This window comes from Marmota monax, unplaced genomic scaffold (assembly GCF_021218885.2).
Source record: "Marmota monax isolate L192 unplaced genomic scaffold, Marmota_monax_Labrador192_F-V1.1 WCK01_AAM20220418_F8-fsc00028, whole genome shotgun sequence".
NCBI classification, from domain to species: domain Eukaryota; kingdom Metazoa; phylum Chordata; class Mammalia; order Rodentia; family Sciuridae; genus Marmota; species Marmota monax.
The window spans coordinates 12814420-12829349 of NW_026694779.1; the positions used below are offsets into that span (position 1 = coordinate 12814420).

General features: G+C 40.6%; 1 protein-coding gene across 5 annotated transcripts in view; it reads left to right on the forward strand.

Moving 5' to 3' along the window:
- The window catches only part of Cntn3 (contactin 3), a 332030-nt gene that overhangs the window by 280282 nt on the left and 36818 nt on the right, over nt 1-14930 (forward strand). For 4 of the 5 annotated variants that reach the window (XM_046425549.2, XM_058573014.1, XM_058573016.1 and 1 more), the window contains 3 exons: nt 12719-12836; nt 13596-13754; nt 13852-14001. In XM_046425549.2, the coding sequence (XP_046281505.1) occupies nt 12719-12836; nt 13596-13754; nt 13852-14001 (427 nt within the window). The remainder of the gene's footprint in view (nt 1-12718; nt 12837-13595; nt 13755-13851; nt 14002-14930) is intronic. The other variant, XM_058573015.1, reaches the window with a different exon arrangement.

Genomic DNA, 14930 nt, shown 5'->3' on the forward strand with positions numbered 1-14930 from the left:
TTTGCATTTAGTTCAGAATATTTTTAAATAATTTCTCTTGAGATTTTTTTTACATTGACCCATTTGTTGAGTAGAAGTGTGTAATTTAATCTCCAAGAATTGGGGGGATCTTTCCATTATTGCTTTCTAGTTGAATAACATTATAGTCTGAAAGCAAATGTTGTCTGTTTTCTATGCTGTTAACATTAGTGAGGTATATTTGAAGACCCAGATATGATCTGTCCTGGTGAATATTACATTTGAACTGGAGTAGAAGGTATTATCTGCTGTTGGTGGGTGAGGTAGCATCTAGATGCCATTATATCCATTCAATTGGTATTGCTTTGTAGTTCACCCAGGTCCTTCTGAACTTCTGCCTGCTGGATCTGTCCATATTTATCTCTTTTGCCCAAGTATTCTCTCAGTTTTTGCTACATATTTTTTGTTAGGCACACATACATTGGGGGTTACTGTATCTGCTTACACTCTGGGCCCTTTATCATTAGGTAGTGGTCCATGTCAGCACTGATAACATTCCCTGGGCTTTCTGGTGACTTTTCTCTTCTGCTCTGACTGAATTTACTGTAGTGACTATTTTATTCTTTCATCACCATTAACACAACATGTATTTCATGATTTCCTTTTAATTTCTATGTATCTTTATATTGAAGGTATATTTCCTAGTAGAGAATATACAGTTGGGTCTAGCTTTTAGCTACTCTGAAAATCTCTGTCTTCTAATGAATGCATTTAGACTATGCTGTTCAAAGTCCTTACTCACATAGCTGAATTAATATCTACCATACTTCTCACTATTTTGTTAGTCATTCTTTTTTTTTTTTTAGTTTTCTAGACATTATACTAATTTCATGGTCTTAATTGAGCATTCTTTAGGATTTCATTTTTCCTTATTTCTTAACATGTTGCTAAAGGGACAAATATTTGTTTTCTCCTCTGAAATTTTTGTGTTGAAACATCTAACTCCTACAGTGGTGGTCTGGGAGGTGAGGAGGTGGTGAGATTACGGGAACCAGAGCCCTCCTGAGTGGGATGAGTTTACTGCCCAAGAGAGACCCCTGGTTTCTTCTACCACTGGAGGATATAGAGAGAGGCACCATCAAAGAATCTGAAAGAAAGCACTCTCCAGACACCCTGACCTTGAATTTCTTAGCCTTCAGATCTTGAGAAATAAATCCAGGCAGACTAGGACCCATACCAACATATCAATTATGCTGCATTCTTTTTCTAAGTGGTAGACCTAAAGTTTGCAATGTACAGACATAACTAATCCAAGTCCATTTCCAGAGTGCTTTGAGGTCATTTTCAAGTTCATTTCATAGGTAGTGCTTATATAAATAAAGGTACCTAATAATAAAATCTAAAAACACAAGTACCTTATAATTAAAAAAAAAACAACTAGTATTTTCCCTTTCTTTTTCTGTGTCCTTGCCATTCATTTTACTTATGCAGGAGCACACATAAGCACCACTACGCGCACACACACATACACACACACACACACATACATAAACACACCAAATCTAATACATGGTCTCTGTCAGTTTGAGCAAAGTATTATTTGTTAATAAATTAATAATAAGAAGAAAATAAGGGTTTGTATTACCTCCACTGACCCCTTCTCTGGCACTCTTCCTGTCTTTTAGTACATTCAGAATTCTGACTGATACACATTTCTCCTTCCCTCTCAAGGACTTCTAGCCTAGACTGCAAGGGCCGTCTCCTGAAACCCTGTTCTCCAATTTCTTTTCAGGGGCGGGGGGTACCAGGGATCGAACCCAAGGGCACTCAACCACTGAGCCACATCCCCACCCCTATTTTGTATTTTATTTAGAGACAGGGTCTCACTGAGTCGTAGTGCCTCACTGAGTTGCTGAGGTTGGCTTTGAATTCTCAATCCTCCTGCCTCAGCCTCCCGAGCCACTGGGATTGCAGGCGTGCACCACCATGCCCAGGTCTCCTTTTTTTTTTTTTTCTGTCCCAAGAGTCTTTGCTCCTTCATTTCTGAAGAATAATTTCACTAGCTGCAGGAGTCCTTCTGAAGAGCAGTGCTTCTCTCTCAGTGCTTTAGATAACTCGCTCTTCTCCATTTGTGGTTTCTAACATTGGGATGGGATATGCCCAGTCATACTTTGGTGTGTTTGGGTTTTTGCATTTGTCCTGCTTGGGGCTGTCCTTTACAAAGCATCTGCGATTTGGTGTCTGAAATTTATTTGAGGAAATTCTCATATCAAACACATATTTTTTTTTTTCTGTTCCTTCACACATTTTTCTCCTTCTGCTATTTCCATACTTTGCACCTGTGGTAATTGTGCCACAGTCTTTGGAAATGGTTCTCTTTCCTTTCAGTCCATTTGTGATTTTAAACTCCTATTGTCATGTCCTCGGGCTTAGAGGTTCCCTGCTCATCTGGGTTTCTCCTTTAATGAGCCCATTAAAAGGTTTCTCCACTTCTATTACAGTGTTTTAGTCTCTGGAGATTCTTTTTTACTTAATATTTATATTAGTGCATTATAGTTGCACATAATATTGGGGACCATTTCCACATAAACATTCATGTGTGGAATATAATTGGCTCCATTTCAGTGCCCAGGACTTACTCTGCCCCTCCATTTCTGCCTCCCTATTTCCCTTGCTACACTCTACAGGTCCTTCTAGTTATTTATTTGTGTTTTTTAATTGGTGCTTTATAGATATACATAGAAGTAGAATTCACTGTGCTGTATTCTTACATGCACACTTCATCATTTGGTCAGTTTCATTCCACTTTTTCTCCCTTTCCCATCCCTCCTCCTTCTTCCCCCCTCAATCTCCTTCCTCTACTCTGCTGATCTTCTCTCTGCTTTCATGAGATCCACCTCCATCTTTTTTCCCCTTTTATTTTGCTCTTGCTTCCACACCTACAGAAAAGTATTCAAACCTTGACTTTCTGAATCCGGCTTATTTCACTTAGCATGATGTTCCTATTTTCATCCATTTACCAGGAAATGCCATAATTTCATTCTTCTTCAAGGCTAAATACAACTTCATTGTCTATATATATCATATTTTTTTGACCCATTAATCTGGCTGATTCAATAACTTGGCTACTGTCAATTGTGCCACTGTGAACTTTGAAATGGCTATATCACTTCAGTGTCTGATTTGAGATCATTTGGATAAACACCAAGGAGTAGGGCAGCTGGGTCACACAGTGGTTCCATTCCTCAGCAGTTGGGCCACATGGTGGTCCATTTCTAGTCTTTGGAGGAATCTCCATAGTACTTTGCAAATCGATGGCACTAATTTGCTGACCCGCCAACAATCTGAGTGTGCTTTTCCCCTCATCCTCGCCAGCGCTTGTCATTGTCTGTGTTCTCTCGATGATCTCATCTGGCATCTACTTCTTTCTAATTTTTTCCAGACATCTCCATTGGTTTGCTTGGAAATTCCTGTGCTCACCTGTTGTTATTTTTTCCCCACTGGAGCACTTAGTATTTGTCGTGTTTTTCAATTCCTAGTCTGATCATACCAACACTCCTAACCTGATTGTTTTGCCTGTTCAAACCTTATTTTGTTGTTTGGATGGATTTTTGCCTTTTTGTGTGCCTGTGACTTTGGTGAAAGGCACATATGATGTACTAGGAAATGGCAATGAGGTCAATAGGCCTTTTAATAAGAGACCGATGGACGAGGTATATGGGAGGGAGGGCTCCATCTTTTAAGTGAGCCCGCAACCCTAAACTCTAAACTTCTCTTGTTATTTTCCATTTCCCACCCTCTTAACATGGGACAGGATGGCTGGAGGAGGTGGAGTTTGATATTTCCTCCCCCTAGTAGGTTAGGCTCTGATCAGACCAAGCTGGCTACTTGCTCCTGAAGGCAGACCTTGTAAGGGAGAGTTGAACAGTCTGGGATGTTCTTTTCCCCTGCTTCTGCCAGAACCATGTGGAATTTTTCTCCAGTATTTACTACAAGGACTTAATAGACTTGGAGGTAACGCTGAGGTTGTGGGGACCCCTCAGCCCGTCCAGCAGGTTGTCAGTAGCAGCCAGGTTTCCTACCCCAGTGGAGGTTTCCAGGGAGCCTTCTACATGTGGATCTCTGCATCTGCCCAGTTACATCTCCAGTGTTGAGGGACACAGTCTGCCCTGTGACCATATTTCCTTGCTGTAGCTAAGAAGAACTAGTTTTTTAAGTGTGTTTAGATTTTTACCTGTTGTTAAGACAGACTGGCAACTTCTAAATTCCTTATGTGGTGACTGGATACCAGAAGTCAGAGTGACTGGCCCATTTTTTAATCAGGCTGGCTTATATTTTATGTTCTAATTTAGAAAATCATTGTACTGTATAAGATGTGATATTTAATTATACCCATTTAATTGATTAGAACATAGACATGCAAGTGAAGAATGAATAGATCAGTTGGGGTGATTTAAAAATTTAGACTCCAACACCAGAAATTTTAAGTGGTTGGTTTTTAACAACAAAAAAATTATTATTATAGAAACACTCTGATTTTACAATCCCTTTTTCTTATACCAACCTTAAAATTTTAGATCATGTTCTTTATCATAAAAAAGTCTATTGATAGTCACATTTAATATCAAACCTAGTCTTTCCTATTTTATCTTTTTCAATATGACTTGGAGATGAAAAATCTATACTTCTGAAATATCTAGAAAATGGCTGGAATATAATCGACTGCAATTGTAAGGAAAACACTGTGATCTCTTTGGGAGCAACTCTCCTGGGAGAGGGTATAATTTTATTCTCTTTGAGCCCTTGGGAGTCCTTTATCTGGTCCATATACAGGCTTCTGACATAAAAGAAAGGGTGTCTAGTCTAGGATTTTGCTTTTCTTTCTTTTTTTTTTTTAACCTATTTTAGGTTCTTGGCACATTCCGTTCAGGCCAGCCCACAAGGGTGACTCTTGGCAAGTACATACCCACAAGTTACAACTTTCTCTCCCTCGGATCTCCATGTGAGAGACCCCAAAGCTGTAGTGGAAGGTATGGAAACCTGTTTCTGTGGTCCCTGTGGGTCAGCTGTCCCAAGCACTGGCTGTACGGCAGGTGTGGAAGGAACCTGAGGTGAGGCAGATTGTGTTTTCCAAAGATGGTGGCCACAGCATGCTTCATACAATGAGTTCTCCTTATAGCATGACTTTGACAAACACCTCTCCACCTGCAATAAAGCCATTCCTCCCCTGTTGAAACCCAGAAGACCTTTTTGACTTCCCTGACTAATAAAGAACCCCAGGAACAATGCCATCGGATTTCTGAGGCTAACTCCCCAAAACACATGCTCTTCTACCTGGTTCCATTAGCACAATGGCTCTGAAACTGAGCCACTAGACTATGAGGAAGCCAAAGTAGAGTGTGTAGGGATTCACCTAAAGAGGAACCAGGGTCCCCAGCCATCAGTCCCACTGAAGTCCCAGCCAACGGCCAACCCCAAGTTGCCAGTCTTGTGGATGAGCTTGCCAGTCCCCAGGTACACCTCCCCAGGGAGCTATGCAGCACTAAGGAGCTGGCTCCACTCCTCCCTGCTGTTTCCTGAGCACAATAAGTGTTTTTTATTTAAGCCACTAAATTTGGGGGTAAACGATTACATAGCAAAATGAATTGGTACCAGAAGTAAACCTAAGGAACTCAGCACAATTTGTTTATGTGGCCATGAGAAAATAGCTTTTTATTCTTATGCATCAATGGACGCTTTCTTCCACACAGCCATACCATTCTACAAGGGACAGATCTGCTTTCAGTGCACTTTGTTCATTCACTATAGGGAAAAACAAAACAGTGAGATTTGATCCCTGAGTTAATTTACTCTCCAGGATAAGCTCCTTGACTTGGAATATGCCAGAATCATCACATCCATCAACAGAAATCCTAGAGTGGTACAGGTTGAGTAATAGTTTCTATATGCATTTATAGAAATTTATCACTGTTGAGTGACTTGGGTGACTATTTCTAAGTTACAATAGCACAGCAAACAAGGCAATGTCAAGGGAGTTGGCCCCAACCTGACACACACTGCATGCTTCACGAACGCTAGTTTTCATGCCTCCCTCCCAGGAGGACACTCTGTATAGGAGTGCTGTCGTCAGCCTGTGTCCAGCAATGTTCAGCCCAGCCTAATAATTATTTCATTAATTTATTTATTATAGCATTTCAGACTTGGGGGATATCAGAGTGGTTATTGTAAGCCTTCTGTTTCCAAGAGGAATGAAGATTAGGAACGTCAAATTCCAGGAGGTTTAATGAGCTTTGCACCCTAAGTGCTCATTAGAGTCACCTAGAGGGTCTCCTGTTTCCAGTTCATTCTGACTTAATTGTCCTGGGATATGGCCTAGGCTTTTCTGGTACTTTTTAAAGATTCCTCAGGTAAATTTATAGCACAACCAGCATTGAGAATGATAGGAGTTAGGTCCTAGATATGCAGCTCTAAATAATAGGACATAGAAACCATCCATTTTCAATTTTTTTTTCAATCATGAGTTTAAGTTCAGAATAATGGCTAACTATAGTGTTGAGTTTGTTGATAACAGTGTCTAACACTTGCCAATCTCCTTTTTTAATTAGCCGAGCAAAGGTCTCTGGCTCAGGGAGTTTAACACCATTCAGCTGCTGTCCATGTACATTATCTTGGACACTGTCCATTCATATTTTTTTTCTACTCACTGTGTTCATTTCTGCCATTAACTTATTTTGGTGAGCAAACTCCCATTTAGGTCAAAAATATACATTTTCCCTATCTGTTTCCATATTAATTAAAGAAAGTTAACCAGTTTAAGAAAACATCAAGTGAATAACAGAACTTCCATTCATAGGATGTGTCATATAAAGCTGTAAATGTAACTATAGTGACCAAAGTGTAGAAAACAATGAGTTAAAGTCTCTGGTAAAGGCATCTTGACATCACCAACTTCTAGTGAGGCACACCAGGACATCCCCTCCCAAAGAAAGTTGAGCAAATTCTTAGCCCAGCTCAGTGGGGCACACCTATAATCCCAGCACTTTGGAGACCCAAGGATTGTGAGTTCAAAGCCAGCCTCAGCAAAATCCCAGGTGTTAAGCAACTCAGAAACACTCTGTCTGTAAATAAAATACAAAATAAAGCTGGGGATGTGGCTCAGTGGTCAAGTGCCCCTGAGTTCAATCCCCAGTACCTCCCCCCTCCAAAAAAAAAAAAATGTCGAGCAAATTCTGATATGAACAGATGGCATTTACCTGCCTTAAATATCACCTGTTCAGACAACCAAGTGACTGTAACCATTGTTAGTAATAAAAATGAGCACCATGTCCCAGCTTGGTCCTGTTACCATGCTTCAGTGGCTGCCTACGTTTTCTGTTCCTTGCCTGAGCAGAGTATGTATGTAAGGAAGGTGACCCTGAGGAGGCTGTCCAGGGCGAGTGGGGGCAAGGTTTAATTTGCTTGGTCATAAATGCAGAGGCGACTCATGTCACCACCAGTTCCTTTAGGGACCTTCACAGAGGAAAGCACCAACCAGATTCCAGGAGAAACCTATAGGTCGATTGCTTTCAAGGCACCTGGGTGTGATTTACATGCGGTGTCAGGGTTTGGAAAGCAGGCCTGTGAAGGGACCGATGATTAATTTGGGTGGCTCTGCAGTCACAGGCTGCATAAAGTGATAAAAAGGAGGAGGCCCGCCTAGTCAACCTTGCCTTCCAAATAGCCATCAAAATGTATTTTTTTTCTTTATACTGGGAAATTATGCTTCTTGGCAGTCCAGTGGCAGCATTTATATCGAGAGTGCTTACTAAGGAATTAGTGTTTGTGATAATCTGTTTCACTCAAAGTTGAGGCTCTGTTGGCAACATGGAAGACGTTCCCCGATTCCGAAGTTTGCACTGCACCTCGGTTCTTAGCACATGGCAGACACCACAGTGTGCTTCCAGCCCGCCTGTAATTAGTGATGATCGGCTGCTCATTTAGTTTCTCCTGGCATGGGTTATCACATCACATACTGCTTGCCTTTCAGTGCAGAGTGGCTTTTAAATTGCATCCCAAATTTCATTAGCGTCATCACCTCAGAAAGTACAGGGGAAAAGTTAATAAGATCCTCTTCTGTTTAATTCAATACAGGCTACATTTTCCCTTAACATTCATGTCAAAGATGATTTTGCTTATAAATCTGTTTGCTGCTTGTCCCTGTAGCATGTTTTAAAAATATGTATTTTTTTTTCCTAAAAGTAATGTGTATGACTAGGTGAACAAATACTTCAATAAGAAAGTGATTCTAGGGCTTAGGCATGTGGCCCAGTGGTAGAGAGTGTGCTTAGTGTGTTTAAGGCTCTGGGTTCAATCCCCAGCATTAAAAAAAAAAGGGTAAATGGTTCTAGCCAAACTTAGAAATTATACAATTAGCTCAAAAAGGGAAAAAATTACTGTAATTTTGATGTAAATATTCATTTGATGTTGGCTATAGTGAACTTTTAATTTGGGGGGACAGATAAAGAGTTTGTAAATTAACTACATTCCTGACATCCCTATTCCTGAAACCCATTTAGCAACCCCCCTGTTCCCCCTGGTAGTGGGGATTGAACCCAGTGGTGCTTAACCACAGAACTACATCTGCAATGCTCCACCCCACACACAAACACTTGTTAAATTTTGAGACAAAGTTTCACTAAGTTCCTTAGGTTCTCACTGAGTCACTGAGGCTGGCCTCCAACTTATGATCCTCCTGCCTCTGCCTCCTGGGCCGCTGGGATTACAGGTGTGTGCCACTACCCTACCCTTCTTGAGTCAAACAAATTGATTGTGTCCTCGAGTGCTTTGCATGTGGATATGTGCCCATGTAGACCACTTCACCCTCTTTTCCAAGACTTCTGATTACATCGCATGTCTGGGCCCAACGGTCCATTCACTGAAACCCTCGAAAACCGTAGACTCTTCTGTGTTCTCTGATCTTAAGTTACACTGTAATTTGACATTGTTTTATGTCATTGTTTGATGACTGCCTCTCTCAGCTGTCAGCTCAGTGAATATAAGGACTGTTTTTTTCTCCCCTCATCATTGTATACCCAGCAACTGAAGTGTAGTAGTTGCTTAATAAATAGTTTTTGAATGAATTATCTTATTTTTAAAAAGGTAGTGCTTTTAAGAAGGCACTCAAATTTGTATCACTGAGGGATTTTTTCTCCTGCTGTATAAGTTTCTGTATGAATCATTGGAATAGACCTTGTCCACGGCCCAGATCTCCTATTTTGAGTAAACCTGTGGCCTGCAGCTTAGAAAAATGGCTTGCTTTCTAGAAAACTTAGAATTGCATGGCTTGGGGGAGGTTTTTAGAGGGAGGTTTTAAAGAATATCAGGATGAAAGAAAAAGAAAGTAAAAACTTGACCCCCTGCCCCCCATCTTGCCTATGTGGTATATTCTATTCAAGGAGGGAGGGGAGGGGAAGAATACTTAGGAAAATACTACAGACTAATTTAACAGAGAGGAAACACCAAGCCGTTTTTCACTCAAACAATTATTAGTGTGCCTAACAATTCATTGAAAGTTATTAGTGTTATAATCTCCTTCATTTGAATTTCTTTATACTCTAAAGAAAAATGTCTCTAAATATATCTATTATGCTATCTCATTAATAAATATATCGAGAAACCTATTTAGAGGAGACCTACTGGTTTACTACATTTTGACAAATTTTACTTAGATTTTCCCAGGCAGTCTTGTCCCACCCGCTTTATCCCAGCTACCCAATAAACAATTACATTCTCCAAGAGTGACAACCTGATGTGGAAAAGAGTTGGGTTTGCTATCAGTGAAACTTCCTTTGGGAATTTTTTTTTATTAATGTCTGGAAATAGTTGCATCCTGATAAGAAATGATGGGATAATGTGTGCCTGCCAAGTAGCCCAGTGGATTTTCACATGAGGAACACATGGAGCATGATCTGCACTTTAGAATCCCCCATGATGCTTCAATCCAGAGTACTTATTCCTTCCCAGGTAACCACAGCTCCCTTCTCTTGGGTGGTGAGATTATACCAGTATCCTCTTTTCTCTCTGGCTTGTATCCTTTGTGTTGTTTAGATGCAGCTACATAGATCTATGTACATAGTTTTGTCATTTTAATGTCCCAATAGTATTTCCGTAAATGATTATACCACTTATTTATTGATGAGTTTTACCGAGACAGACATGAGTCCTCTGGTTTTCAGCTGTGTATATCTTGTGGTCGATGCACACACACACACATTTCTGCAGTATAAGTCCCTTCCTAGGGGTGAAATAATGGGTGATAGATGATGCTTATTTTGTGCCTAAGTGGAGACTTCTGGACAGTTCTCCAGAGGGGTTGCACCCATTCACACTCCTCCCAGCAGCAGGAGTAGGAGCTCTGGTTCCACACTGTCAGCAGAACTTGAAAACATTCATCTCTGTTGCTTTACAGCTCTCCACACATGGTGTGCCACGTGATGTCCTTTGACCTGAGTTGAACTTCCCAGGTTTGCAGATGGAATCTGCCTCACATGTACATTCCTTGTTACCCTGGGTTGGGTTTACATCCTGGAGAACAAAGGTCATGTGTCAGGCAGGTCTTAGCCCTTGAAGGCTTAATTAAGCAGGATTGGGTAAACCTCTGTTAAGGTGAATCTTGCTTCTATGAAGCGATGCATTAAGACAATAGATGAGTTGGAGTTAGAAAGGGCCAGAAAAGTACAATATAAATACATGTTACTGAACTGGCAAAAATTGAATTCTACTTTCCATTTACATATTTATCTACTTTAACAACATTTTGGTGTTAAAAAAAAAAATCAGTGGCTCCCATTTTCTACATATCTTAGTTAATTGCTTCTTTTTCCAACATTTTTTTTAGATTTAATTTAATTTTATTATTGGTTCCTTTTTGTTATACATTACAGTAGAATCCATTTTGACATAATTATACAAGCATGGAATATATTTTGTTCTAATTGAGGCACCAGTATCTCTCCTTCCCCTTCCTTCTCCCCACCCCTTTCTCTCTATTGATCTTTCCGTCATTTACCCATAGTTATTTTATCTTATTTTTTAAAATTAATTTCTTGTGGCCTACATGATGGTGAGGTTCACTGGGTTCACTGTGGTACACTCGTATACTTAGAAATGGTGTGTCCTCTGAACGTAAGCCTACATTTCTTTAGGAAGATAGTTTGATTTCTGTGACCTGGCTAAGCATTTCTGTCTCTCCCGCTATCAATACCTGAAGTCAATAGAAGCCACATCCTGATACCAAACTCTCCATTACTCCTTCAAGAGACAAGACCAGCAGTGTGCTGAAATGGTACATGCAGGTATCTAAAGACTCAGGAGAGCCCTGTTATAATTCTCTTTTACCCAACTGTTTTCAAAGTAAGCAGATGAAAGTAGGGAGAATAACAGCCTCATCCCCAATGTCTTGACGGCATTTAACATCAACAGTTTTTTTACTGAAAATTAAAGATTTCTATAGAAATGATAATCACCCTCCTGTGACTTTATGGAACTCAGAAAACCTGTAAAGGTCAGCAAGCATTGAGGGTTTCATCCTGGGAATAAATTTCTAAATAACCCTGAGGAGAAAGAGGGAGGGAGGAAAAGAAGAAAGTTCGGAGTGTGGAAAGTAAAATCTGCAAACTTCACAGTTTCAGGATTATCTTTTAATTGTGGCCATCAATCAGCACACATCTGGTCTCTCCCAGTGCTCAAGAAGTTCCGTCCAAAGCCATATGATCCAACCAACAGAGAATCTGTGGCCCATTAAGAATCCTCAGGGCAGGGAGCAATATGGAAGGAAGTACCCTGTAGGTGGTTTTAGGAAATTACCTAAAAATAGGATAACAGATCCCCTTTTCAACATATTCTAGGAAAACCCAAGAGGAAAGCTATGCTTTTAATTAACAAGATAAATGCTGCTGTGTCCTGTACCAGGTCAGGCATCAACTGCTAATCTTTTTCAAAGGGCTTTGCTTTTCCAAATTATTTTATTTCAATCCATATTTTTACTAATGCATGAAACCGACTTGCAGTTAGTCATTTTATGAACATGATTTTATATTCTCTTTAAATGAAGACCGTTTAAAGTTGAGCATTTAGAAATATATTTGCTCCGTTAATTGGCGCTGGGAGACACTCACGAATGTCTTTATGGATAGCTGATATTTTTAAGGTTTAAAATGTTTCCATTTCTTCTTATCGAGGGGGTTCATTCTGACTGTTCCTAAAGTTCTGCAGCTGAGGAATTAAATGGCATTAGTCTTTTTGAGCTCCAATGTGTTTAGAACAGTGTTCAACTGTGGTAATCCCTGTGTCGCACTGCATTTATCTCCCACTAGATACCTAAATGGTTTCTGCTTCTTCTCAGGCAGATAATTGCAGTGGGGTTGGAATCAGAGAAAACAGTTGAGCTGATGCTGAGCGGTGGATATAAAAAGAAGTGTCACCCTGGTGGAAGTAAATAGACTCTGAGACTATAATCTCTGCCCTCATTTATTTTTGAAACCATAAATGCCCCTGGGGAAAGCTAGTCATTTATTTGTCTGCAGAAATATTTATCTGCAGTCATGTATGGTTTTTAACTTGGTGTTATTTCCGTTCATTCCCTTATTGCATCCTCTGTCTAGTCCCACTTTAGTTTTTACCCTAAATACAGATTCCATTGCCATGTGTTTCTGGGCCATAGTCTCCAAAATTCTTTGTGTTTTAAAAATAACGGTGTGGCCATCGCCGGTTTTCCCAACAGAGTTCCTCAGGTGATCTAATGATCAGAAACATCCAGCTGACGCACAGTGGGAAGTACGTCTGCATGGTGCACACGGGAGTGGACAGTGTCTCCTCTGCTGCCGAGCTCATAGTGAGAGGTAACAGGAACGCCTCCTGGATTTCCTACCTTCACATCTTAGCTGATCATGCCTTACTGGAGGAAGAGCCTTGATGAGAGGGAATGTGAACATGCAAATTATAGTGTTGATTTGAGTCCTCCTCCTGCCAGCAAATATGACAATTCAGATGAGTGTCAATTCAGAGAAACAAGATTCTTGACTCTGCCCTTCAAATAGCTCTCACTGTGATGGGGATGGCTGCCAAGCTGATATGTTCTTGAGCATGCCATCAATCAGCATATGGATTAAATAGGAGAGAGAATATCACATTCGCAAATGTGTGTATGTCCTTCTAAAAGAATCAGGATTATTTATTCAGGATTCCTGAGAAAATTTGCCAACCTAAGCTACTGTCCAGAGTACTGTTGCTATTGGGCTGGAAAATGACCAGAGTGAATCATGAATTAAAACATCACTAGATAACAAGCTGAGAACTACAGAGGTAAACCACTGGGTTTAAGAGAATGTCAGTCTATCCAAAGCCAGGGGCACTGCATTTGGAAGGAACAGGAATCCTACATACAGTCACAATGGAGCTTGGGGGATTATGGCCTTCTATCCAGATTTAAGATCTAACAATGGAAATGCGTGTCAGGGGATATTCTTACTAGGTACCTGGCCTTTGTCACTAAGCACTTTCTAAACGGGGACCACATGGAGGTACTAAAGTGGTCACGGGACATTCTCTTCACTTTGGTGGAAGTGGGTGACAGTGGTATGCATATTCACCTTCTTTAGGGTCACCTGGACCACCAGGAAATGTGAAGGTAGAAGAAATCACAGACACCACAGCCCAGCTGTCGTGGAAAGAAGGCACAGACAACCACAGCCCGGTTACCTCCTACGCTATCCAAGCAAGGACACCTTTCTCTGTGGGCTGGCAAACTGTCACAACAGGTAAGGGAAGAGGCAGCCACTGTCCCTGCTTAGGAATGGATTTCAAGGCATTGCTGGGCATCAGAGACTCTGACAACTCTGAACTGTTCCTTTGTAGTGCCTGAGGTCATCGATGGGAAAACACACACAGCTACCGTAGTGGAGTTAAACCCCTGGGTGGAATACGAATTTCGGGTTGTAGCCAGTAACAAAATTGGAGGTGGAGAACCCAGTTTACCCTCAGAAAAAGTAAGAACTGAAGAGGCAGGTTAGTGTTTCTGTTTTCTGAGTAATGGGTGAAGAGATGTCCCTGGGTGTGCATCTCCAGTTCCCTTGGCCCTGGTCTCCAGGCCAGTGGGGACTCCATATCCATAATGCAGTGTCACAATTATCTGACTTTTCTAATGAAATCTGCCATATGGCTTTAGTCAACCCATGTAAGTGACTCTGATGTTGTGTGACATTTCCAGGAGTTCAGTCCCTCCTAGACCATCATTAGTGCATGTTGAGTGAATACATTTTTGTCATTAAGGTTATAATTACTATCTGACATTGTTACCCTGTTAGCAGGGAAAAGCTGTTTTCATTTAAAACAAACATTGACAAATTGGCAAAACAATGGCATTTGGACTTTTTGCTGCTAGGAAATCTCATTCTGTCACCGAGCTCAGTGAACACACACGAGCTCAAACAATTGATGGGTATTATATTTTGGCTTCTCAACTGTTCAATTAAGTAAGAATTATTGTTATTAATTTCCATGTAAGGTAACTATTAATCTAAACGGCTTTATGATCCTAAAATTATCCTAATTTTAAGACTTAGAAGTGGAATGCATACCCAGCATCACATTATTGAGACAGCTGAGGGGACATAAACTTTCCTTTTCATAATCTGCATATTAATTAATATTAACTAATAGAATATTTGAAACAGCAAGCATGTCACTTTAGGAGCTAACCAAGTCACGATAAAGTCAAAGGATACATCTCAACATTTTAGCGATGTCGTTTGATTGGCACAGTGCACGTGGTACGTGTGGCAGGTACCAGGAGACATGGGGGCCAGTGCCTGCCTACAGCCTGCTCATTTGTTCACACGGCACGTATTCAGGAGTGTCTACTGTGTGCTCAGCACTTTGCAGACTTTGCAGATACAGCTATGGGCATGACAAAGACCCACCTTCAAAGAATTTAT